The sequence below is a fragment of the Crocodylus siamensis genome, chromosome 5 (assembly GCF_052110815.1).
Source record: "Crocodylus siamensis isolate JL-2025a chromosome 5, ASM5211081v1, whole genome shotgun sequence".
Taxonomy (NCBI): Eukaryota; Metazoa; Chordata; order Crocodylia; family Crocodylidae; genus Crocodylus; species Crocodylus siamensis.
In genome coordinates, this window is record NC_143399.1 from 31,708,042 (window position 1) to 31,719,300 (window position 11,259).

The 11,259-nt window shown below is 40.4% G+C and overlaps 1 protein-coding gene across 1 annotated transcript in view; it reads right to left on the reverse strand.

Annotated features, from left to right (window-relative positions):
* Positions 1-5,288, reverse strand: part of HFM1 (helicase for meiosis 1) — a 72,455-nt gene extending 67,167 nt beyond the window's left edge. The window contains exons 1-4 of the mRNA XM_090048596.1: positions 2,505-5,288; positions 1,308-1,368; positions 830-931; positions 331-443 (exon numbers count right to left, since the gene is read on the reverse strand). Of these exons, the coding sequence (XP_089904722.1) occupies positions 331-443; positions 830-900 (184 nt within the window). The 5' untranslated portion in view covers positions 901-931; positions 1,308-1,368; positions 2,505-5,288. The remainder of the gene's footprint in view (positions 1-330; positions 444-829; positions 932-1,307; positions 1,369-2,504) is intronic.
* Positions 5,289-11,259: the final 5,971 nt, after the last annotated feature.

The following is an 11,259-nucleotide window of genomic DNA, read 5'->3' on the forward strand; positions in this document are numbered from 1 at the left end:
CACATCCCAGAACCAATAAGTTATGGGCATGCTTCTCCTCTCCCAAAATGCCAATTCCCACACATTGCAAATCTCTACACCAAGGGCTGTATATGACTATCATGACAACCTCATGTCTTCGAAATTCACAGCAGACTTATGTCTAGATTCCACTTCCTTTGCCCCATAAAAACATGAACAATAATATTTTTACCCTGAACCAGGGATTTTCTTTTTCTAAATTTGCATGCATTTTTCACATTAACACTCCACATATGGAGCAAGGGAGAATACAGATACTTATCTTCTAATTTTGTTTGCATAATAAAAAATGAATTGCATAAATTTTACCTAGATGGTTATTTTTTTCCAGTTCCTTCTCTAGCTCCTGAGCACTTGGAATTTCAGCAATAGATGGAACAGGAGCAAAAAACCAATTTTTTGGTCCTGTATTTTCTAGATACCTGTTACAAAGAACACAAAGTAAAGGAATTCCTTATGCATTCTCCAAGTTAATTTCAAAACTTAATCTTAAGCAACATACTGATCATTTCTTCTCCTAATTTTTCCCTTTAAAATGTTGCAGTAAATTTAAAGAGGTAAAATTTCGGTTAATCCATAGCTTTTAAGATTAATATTTGTATACAATATAAGCATAAGTGCAAAGTCACACTATTCAGTGTACTTTGACTATTACAAAACATTATGGGGGTTCTAAACCTGAAAGTTCCAAGTCCTTTTTTTGCAACTCCAGGGGAAATAATTCCACAATTGTTTTCTATTGTAAAATGGCTCAAAGTACAGAAAAGGAAGACAAACACTTATGTACATTCAACAAGGTAAGACTTACTTTTGCCTTGTATCCGGTGTTTCATAAAATAAACTTTCCAATGAAAAGACAGCGTTTGTAGATGCCAGCATTGTTTGAAATCAAATATGAATTTTCATTAGACTGTAAAAGCAGTACAATGAGTAATGGAATGGTACAGTAGAAAATGATACACATATGAAGAGCCATAATATTTTCTAACCAAATAAAAATAAGTGTATTGATTAGCTTTATTTTCTTTTACATCTCTGATTTCTGTGTCATCAGTCTTGCTTCAAAAAACAAAACAAAGCAAAAAAGCAACCCTTTTCCTAAGCAAAATTTTGAGACAAAAAATAATGACTTAATCCTACAAACACCAATGGGCATTCTTAAGTATGCACTGAAGACCTGCAAGACAAAGGCCTAATCAATCTGTACCTGTATTCTAGTGATTAACCAAATTTCCACAATATGCACAAAGCATTTTATCACAAATATTGGATTTTCTAAAACATACCTGGTTTTAGTTTTTTCTTCTTTTGAAAAAACGCTGTGCAGTTAGAACTTTGAAAAGTCACCTTCGGAAATAAAAAGGAAACTTTAAAAAATATGTTTATGTATTTTTATTGGAATATATATTTATACATTTCCTATTATATGATTTTCTTTCATTTTAATTACAAATGGCCCTCTAATGTCTTTGGGCCAGATTCTGCTGCCTTTAAAAAAAAAAACCAAATAAACTATTCAATTATTTAAGGCGTATAATTCTTAAGTTACAAGTGAGTCAGAATCTTTCTACACAGGAACACTTTGCATAGCTGGAAAATAGCTGTGGCCTAATCCTAGAACCTTAATGAGTTTTGTCTGAAAGTTCAAGTCCAGAGATCGATTTTTGTTATTTAACATACATACATACTTTTAAACTATTTTCTTCAACATTATAGCCTATTTAAAATTCCATATGTTAAAAAGGTTTTCTTGATAAAACTATGTTTTAAAGAATTTCCCTCACCTTACTGTATTTAAAGAGCTAATGATAGTTCGTATTGTTTAGTATAACATATTTAGTTACTAACTTTGGTTGTTAGTAAAAACACAATGTGTTATGCATGTAATGGCTTTTATTACGCAAACACCTAGCTCTGCAGAAGTTTAATGCCAAAACTCCCATCAATTTCAATGTGGTCAGTGTTTCATCCATTGTTCAAATCTCAAACTGAAGTAAAATAAAATAATAAACTTTTATGGGCTGAACATCCAGATAAAATACTATGCAAGTACATGAAAAACAACAGCCAAATCAGATGATAAAATAAAAGAAACTGTCTTTCATTGTTCATATAAAGTACAAAAGATAGCAAGTATGAATGATAATAAGTGTATCAGATCTCTAAAAAAATCACTTTTAATATTCTAACAGTACTCCTAGAGCAGTGTACTGTCAGTGTACTGTCAGTGATGAATAACATTTTTGAAAACTATTTTCCATCTGCCCTTCTTGCAAATCTTCAAAACATACCACAGGAGTGTTTCTAGTAAAATGTGAAAACTTCACAATACAATGCTGTAGGTGCAGCACACAGTCAGAGCTATCTGCAAATTGTAGAGCTATGAAATTTAGTGTTTCAAATAAAAACCTTTCGAGTGCCCTTTTACAATCAAAAAGAATGATTCTTCTAACAAATATATAAATAACCTATATTTCACTTACCCCACCAATCCCTTTACAAAAGAATTATCCAGAACACTTAGGGTGTTTTTACACATGCTTTGCAGAAGTGAGGGAGAGTTGGGGACTTTAATAAGAGCACCTCTGAGAGCATTAGGTTGGACCCTGGATCTCCAGCATCAAGGAGATCTACATTTTCATGCTACTCTTCACAACTGAGAGTTGCCTAACATGTTGATCGACTCCAATATAAAGGCAGGATCCTCTGTTTCATTTAGCATCATCATTACTTTTGTCTCATGGCAGGTGGCCACATGTTTTTTCCAGGCCCAGAACAATATGACTCATTATACTGGTGTCCAAGTGTCTGCTATTGTGTACAAGGCTTCTTTTAGGTCCATGTTTTGGTAAAATTAGTAATTCCTTCATCATCACCATCAATAAGAAACAACTAACACAGAAGCTGTTTTCTGCTAGAAAACAGTCACCCTTTGATCCAGCATAATATCTGACAGGAGGAAAATAACCTTGAAATTCTCATTTGCTTTATTCACCTCACATGGACGGAATGGTTCAACATTAACAAAACGTTTCAATCCCTTCCAGTTTCTTTCTGATGCTTTGGAACTTCTGGAATGAACATGTTTACACCCCAATCCTGAAACCGGTTACTGTCAACCCAAGAACTTTTGTGACTTCTGTATGTCACCAAAAATGTGGCAACATTTCTAAAAGTACCAGGAAACCTCAGAATTTTTAACAATAAAAAATCCAAGACCTGCAGAGCCGCATAAGTTCGCAAGCATCATGACTGATACAATCTTTGCTTACTTTATGCCCCCAAGCTGTTGCTTCCCACCTTGAGGCCAAGGTCTTTTGAGGCAAAACTTTCTAATTTAGATTGGTTTTGTTTGTTTTGTAAACAGTTTCTGTCATATCTTTCACTTTTCAGAAAAAACCCTTTTGAATGAATCAACTACTGGTTGGCTGACAGTTTTTCCCTTTGCATTTTCAGTTCCCTGAATCTGAGAGACAACCTGAAATATTTTAATCCAGGGGTCAACAACCTACGGCCAATGGGCTGCATCTGGCCCGCAGAACCATTAAATCTGGCCCACAGATGTGAGGCTTCAGCGGCAGTCACTCTTCCCAGGTCCCTGAGTTGCTGCAGGGATGAGCACCAGCTGCAGGTGGGTCCTTGCACCCTCCCACCTCTGACCTGGGGTGGGTCATTCTGGCCCATGGCCAGAACAGGTTGCCAAACCATTTTAACACTCAGTGCTGGCTTTGATATTCAGAGTTTTTGATTTAGCTCAAGGGCTTTGTCACACAAAAGTGGCACAGGTATTGGTTCCCCCCTAAACTCTTTTGAATAAATCATGTATGAACTGCATCTTCCAGTGTAGCATTCTCTGTCCTTTCATGTATTTCCTCACTTCACATCCTCCTTCACTGTCCATGACTGACAGAGTTTATAACGGATGCACTGCTTTCTGTCAAACTGTTAAAAGACGGACGTTGTACTCATCTGACAGTTTTAAGGCTTACGCCTCTTTCTTTAGCTTCTCTATAATCTCAACTTTTTTGCTTCAGACAGAAACATGCCTTTATTTTGGTTCCACGATTAAATGCGTAACTGTCACACTCCACTTAAATTACTGTGGCATTTTAAAATTTCAAAGCACCGTGTAATAAACAGTTGTCTTGCTAACAAGTAGGGGTGCACAGATAAAGATTTTTTGGGCCAATACCAATGGCTGATATAGTTGACCAGCCATGTCAGCTGATACCAATCCGATTGCTGATATGCAGCCAGGCAGCTTGGAGACCAGCCTCTGGCTGGTAAGTCTGTTGGGGTAAAAGGGTGCATGGGGCGCAGATTGAAGCCCCCATGGTGAGGGAGGGAGTGGAGCTGGGGCACAGGCAAGTGCTGCACAGCCAGGGCAGCGGTGGTGGGGTGCAGGATGGAGGTGCAGGAGGCTTGTCCAGGGGATGCGGGGGCAGGGAAGAAAAGAAAAAATAACATTTGTTTTGGTTAGCACAGTATAAAATCTTCTGGTTAAATGAAGTTCCATATCAACATTTTACTGTAAAGTACATGGGCCTTTGGATGCAAATACTTCTCTACTTAACTACACTCCCAGGAGCAGCCCCACTGAAACATTGGGAGCCTGGGTTGCACACAAAGCCAAAAACAAAGCCTAGGAAAACTCATGCTTCTGAACCAGTTCATCTTGATGTGCAACCCTGTCATGCCCACACACAGGTCTGCCGCTGGGTGAGCAGAAGAAGGCTAAAGATGAAGCAAAGATCCCCCTTACCAAACTGTACTCGGAGGGAAGACGTTTATAGGCTGAACACTGCAGGGGACGCACGAAAGGCAGCCAGCCCTAGGTTAGGTCGGAAGGGCAGACACTTCCCCGTGCCCTGCCTGCGGCAGAGGAAAAGCAACGGGGGGAAGACGGCAGGAGGAGTGGCCAGGCTTGGATCCGCAGCGAAATCGTGTTTCAGGGCTGCTTGATGTCTAGCTTCCTTCGCGAAGACGCAGGTGGTGCCCGCGCCTCCGCGCTGCAAGGGCAACCCCGGCCCCGGCCTCGGCCCTGGCAGCGCCGCCCGCTCCTGCACCTCGGTCACCTCAGGTCGGGCTCGCCCCGCGCGCAGCCTGCGGAAACAGGCGCCCCCGCGCCGCACAAGATGGCGGCCGGCAGCGCCGCGCTAGGTGTGGCCCAGGGGCGGCTGAGCTGAGGCGACACGTGGCCGCGACCGTGGCCGGTTCCTCAGGCTTTGCAGATTCGCGCCTCGGGTGTTTAGCCGGAGCCGGCCTGACTGGGCTGCCGAGGGCCTGGAGGCAAAGCTCCCTGCCTCCGGGTAGCCCTCATATCTCGCCCTTTTCCCTTCCCAACCAAAGTCTAAAATCCACCTTTGTGCAAAAATACCTGTGCCCGGGGCCTGAAAAACAATGCCCGACTCAACAGTCAGCGAACAAGATACGACCAACCAAAAGACACGTGCACAAAGCAGGGAGACGGTACCATCACACAGGTACGGAGGACCAGATGCTTCCGTTGAGTTGGGCTGAGGTAAAGCTGGTGTCCATTTCGGTCCCCGGCACCCCGGGCCGGGCCGGTCTACACGGTGCTCAGGCCTCAGTTCAGGCGTGGCCCGGCCCGGCTCTGACCGGTTCTCCTCACCTGTAAATGAAGTTAGACTAGGTCAACGATGTTCATTATTTAGCGTCATTGATCAAAAGATGGATAGGTTACAGATGTGATCAAAAGATGGATAGATTATATTAGATTGGTACATAGGACATCACTCGGGAATTTGTTTTGAATCTTCCCAGTTCCTAGAGATCACATACCATATAAAATACAAAACATGCATTGTATATATATATATTTTTTTCTTGTTGCTGCTGAAAGTGAAAGGGAAAAAAAGCCTCTGAATTTTCTAATGAAATTTAAGCAATATCAGGTAAAATATCTTACCTGATATGAAAACAGATCCTCCCTCCCTCCTTAATTAGATACTGTGGATTGCACTTCCTCTTGGGGCATTGCTTTTTTTATATACCAAATAGTAAACTGGAAAATTAATTGCAATACTGTCAAAGGTAACTATATTTTTAACTGATTTGGACCTATCTAACATCCAACAAATAACACCAAGGGAGATACCGTAAGCATACATTGCCTCATACATAAATAGATGAAAAAAGTGACTGAAGATTTTCTTAAATACTGATTGATGATTTCACCACAAATAATTTTTATCATCCAATTTTTTTCTTTTCACCTTCTTAAAAATATTGTTTAATACGTTACTTTCTATTTAAAATTCTTTACAAATATTTGTACATGTAATTTAACCATATCCTTAGATACTTTAGAGGACTGGTGAAATTAAAAAATACATTAAAAGTTACACCCATTTTCCAAATGCCTGCATAGATTTCTCATAATTTTCTTCATAGGAACTTCAGCCCTGAACGTACTCATTGCATCAAAATGGTATTGTGTGAAATTATGCCAAAATCTACACCATGTTTTCACACACACTCACATCTACCTCTATAAAAACTGAGCAGGTAGCCAAGGATAAAATTCAGCTCATTCATACTTCCTATTCCAATATGATGTTTATATGATACTGGACACCAAAAAATACCACAAAAGATTTTTATGGTAAGTTGGTAGAAATCCACTCAAAATTGCTAATGAATCATAAAATCAAATTCTGAGACTAAAATCATTATTTACTCAGTGATCTAAATATTCAAGGAATAGAAAACCAAGTTAAAGGATATCAACTTTATGCTTATAATACATTCTCATTTCAGAAAGAATGTTTTCTTTTTTACTATTAGAGAACGCCTTATCCAGTTTTTCTGGCCTCAGGCAAGTTTCCATCATAGTTTGCAACATCTGTTTTTAGCTGACCAGACTTGAAAGTTTAAAGCAATAATACAAACAGTTCACTTTTAAAGCTATTTTTTCTTAGATTCCCTTCCCTAGGTGGCATTTCCCTCAACACATACACACAAATCACATAAAATATATACCAAAGGAGCCTCTCAACAGCTCAGAGACAGTTTAATTTTTGATTTCCCCCAAGCCCAACATCTGATCTGCCATATGTTTTGAATCTTTCCAGCTCATAGAGATCACATACTAAGTGATAAACTTGCATGTTCTGGAGCAATGTGACTAGAAAATCAAGAACACCAGAAAGTCATTGGTCAGTGATCCATATAACAGTAGAATAATATATAGCTGTACCAAATATAAAACTGTTAAAAGCATCAGAAGTTCTGTGAAAGTTACAAATTGAGCAAAGCAGTTTTTAGATGCAGAAAAGCACCAAGATGGAATTAGGATGACTCATAGGTATGCTCCCTCCGTCTCCTATGATTTCTGAGAAATAAATTACCTCTGCCTTCTTATACATGATGGAAATTATTTTAAAGTATTAGAAAATCTAGTCGAGATATTGGCAAATGTTCATCCAATTAGATTATACATTTTGGAAGAAGAAGGGTGCAGCGTGGGAGAGTTCTTCCAATTTTATGGTTACAAGCATTGACAACGAGAGGCCTGACATCTCACAAACCCTGGAAAAACTTAACCTTATTCATGCAAGTTGAAGTTACTCACGTGCATAAGTATTTGCAAGAGTAAGAGGTCTTAAGAGAGCTAAACACAGATCCCTCTGGAACCTGTCACTACCACTCTGCATGTCAGCCAGAGGGAATCTCCCAGAAGTAATGCGAAGCACTCTTCTCCAGGGGCTAAGCTAGCCTGCTGCTTCTGCAACATAACCAGTACCTACCCAGGCAGCTCAGGTCCTAAACTCTGATTTCTAAATGGCTGGTCTGAGATAAATGCATGTGAGTTAATGTTCACTTCTTCCTGAGGGTCTGGGTAATTCTAGTTTTATATATATTTTTACGGGGGTTTTTTCTTTTTGCTGTATCAGCCATATTCTGTCTTATATGTGACTGTGAATTTTTGCTTTGAGCTGTTCAACAGAATAGCCACTGTTCATTATGGAATGCTTTTTTATAAAATCAATATGATATTGGATAATAATATCCTAACAAAAGGCACAAAGCAAGAACTTTCTGTATTCGCATTAGGCTTCCATTCTTAACATTTCTCATCATGCTCAAGTATTAAAGTGCATGTTACTTTATTGCTCAGTGTTTAGTGATATAATCAATTCTGTATCTGAATGACTTGCAATGTTTGTAAGCAGTGCTGTAGCAAGGAAGTTTGATGCCCAGGACAAGCCCACAACTGCAGCCTGCCCTCGCCCCATGCATAGATCCAGGGGGGCACATGCTCCCTGCCCATGCTTGCCCTGGGGGTGCACACAGTAGCTGCCCCATCCCCTCCCCAAACAAGAAGCTCACTGTTCTGTCCTGTGCGCTACCCAGCCCAGGGTAGTCACCCCACTTGCCCCTCCCTTGCTACGGTACTGTTTGTAAGTATCTTATAACTAGAAATATTTTACTGAGTTCCAGTTTTCACAGAGGTATTAAAAAGCACCATGCAACAAAATGGTGTTCCACTTTATTAATTATTACTTTCTCTGCTAGAATCTTATGTACTTTATGGAACTGTATTAGATGGCTGACATTTGGATTCCAGATGCTATGAGGGTTCATTCAACTTGTTAAGTTTTCCCTGTAAATATCTCTCGTTTCACATTGGAAATTATAATTCAAGTGTTATAGGTAGAATTCTTTTGAAACCTTCAAAATAGAAAAGCCACATTTAAAACTTTACATAAATATGCAGTATAAAATCTGCAGAATTAATATAGGTTTACACAACTTTTTCCTCTAATACTTCACTAAGTTGTGAGGAATTCCAACAATTTAGCTAATATGAAGTACTTTTAGAGACCATAATTCTTCAGTATGCTCTGGACAGGCACAGGGGACACAAGCTTATTATGCCTTCTTGTTTACAAAATATACCTGTATATAGCCTCTGGATGGAAACAACCTTTTTGCCCACCTTTTAAAATTATACATGTATATCAATTTCATGTTGTATCCAGGTTTGACTAATTATTTAATTCCATCCTTATTGTCTTTCAAAGATCCTATAGAGTCAAGGGTGGACTGTCAGATTGTCACAAAAACTAGAAGTGCCTGATCCTTGAAATCCTTATTCATATGAATATTCCTTAATCAAATCTATAGTCTAACTGATTTCAAGTATTTGAATAGTATTTTCTTTGTCAGACTGCTGCTTCCATTCACTGCAGCAAAAAAGGAAGTGCCAGTTTAAAAAGCAAAGGTTACAGAATAGGCTGGGAAGTGAAATTTTTAGGAAATAATTTTTCTGGTACTGGAAAGCTACATGAAAAGCTCACTGTTATAGAAGATTTAAAATCTCTCAGACATCTATCTGTTCAAATGACTGATGAAAATCTCAAAGATTTGTGTACAGTCCTAAAATAATACTACCTTTTACAGTACATTCTTCCTTACATGTCCTTCCGTTGCCTCACTGCCTGAGTTAATGCTCTGATAAGTGATGAAATACTTTGGCAGGTGATGTGTATAATAGTTGACTTCCTGCCCCTGGGGCAGGGTGCTGGACTTGGTGATCTTCCGAGGTCTCTTTCAGCCGTAATGTCTATTGAAATCTATTAAATTATTCCCCTGGTTGGGACAGTGGTTGCTAGCACATAGCCCACCATGGAGACCGAGCCTTTACTGCTGGTTTGCTGTGTTCTTTAGAGCTCATAGTCATCCAGGTATGCTGGTTATTGTACCAGCCTCCCACTTCTTGTTTGTGTGATTTTTTGGGTGCTACGCCTGCTTCTGCTCTGTCCATGTCTTTGTTTTGGGGGCTGGCCTCTGCTTGTGTATCTCTTTCCTTTGTGGAGTCCATGGCATCTTTCTCCTCTATCTGGGGCTCACTGATGACTGACCAGTTGTCAAAGTTGTCCTGGGCCTGATCCTGGAGTCTCTTGCTCAGTTGTATTTCCGCTCTGCCAGCACTCCACAGCTGCTTCCGATTATGTCTCAGTCACTGTCCACTATCTGTGAAAATGTCATAGGATCTATCTCCAACTGCACCCTCAATGGTGGCCTTTTACAATTCTTTCATATGTGGACTTACTGGTTGTACCCAGACCTTCTCTCCTCTTCACAACGGTCTCAGGTCCCTGGCTCCTTTGTTATACTGTGATACTTGCTTGTTGCTTTTTTAGCTGCTTCTCTGTACGGTTGCCCCTTCCCCCCGCTGGGGTTGTAGCAAACAGTCTGTCATGGGGAGTAATGTCTCAGTTCTCTGGCCCATTAATCTTCGGGTTGGGCTACTGTCTGTTCCTTGGGAGGGTGTGTTGCAATGGTCCAGTAGAGCCAGGTAGGGATCCACTGCAGTCTTATTTGCCTTCAACAAGTGTCTCTTGGCTGTCTTTACTACTGATTCAGCCTTCCCATTGCTTTGTGGGTACTCAGGGGATGATGTTTTGTGCTGGGATTCCCATCTAGTGCAGAACTGTTTGAATTCTCTTGAGGTGTATTGTGGGCCAGTGTCTGAGAACAAAGTGTCAGGTATCCCACACTGCGCAAAATGAGCCTTTAGCTTCCTGATCGCCATTCCTGCCTGAGTGTCTTTGAGGTGATCCCCCTCCCAAAAATTGGAATAGTAATCTATGGTGAACATATAGTTTTTGTCACTGACATTGAACAAGTCAGTCCCTACCTTCTCCCAGGGCCAAGAGGGGATGTCATGAGGGTTCAATGTCTCTTTTTGCTGTTTGTGCACACCTCACACTCCTCCATGTATGTTCTCAAGTGGACATTCACGCCTGGCCAGTAGATGCACTCCCGTGCTCTCCTCAGGCATGATTCTATTCCCATGTGTGAATCATGGAGTCACTTCATGATGTCTCGCCACAGAGGTACTGGGGTCACTACCCTGTCTCCCTTGAACAGAATTCCATCCTGAGTACATAGTCCATCCCTCCATTGGTGGTATGTGGCAACTTCTGGTGGTATTTGTGCCTTGTGCTGTGGCCAACCCTCTAGGATGGTTCACTTAACTGCTTGTAGCACACCATTGTGTACCATGCTCTGTTGTAGTGCTTTGAGACTGCTTTTGGAGATGGGTAAGTCTTGTACCATATTAACAGACTCTTATCTTCTGTTCTTCTGTTTTCTTATCTTCTGTTCCATCTGTGCTGCACTCTGGAAGGTATGCTCTACTTAGTGCATCTGCCACTTGTAGGAACTTCCCCGGGTAGTACTTTATACTCACATCAGAGGCCTGGAGTC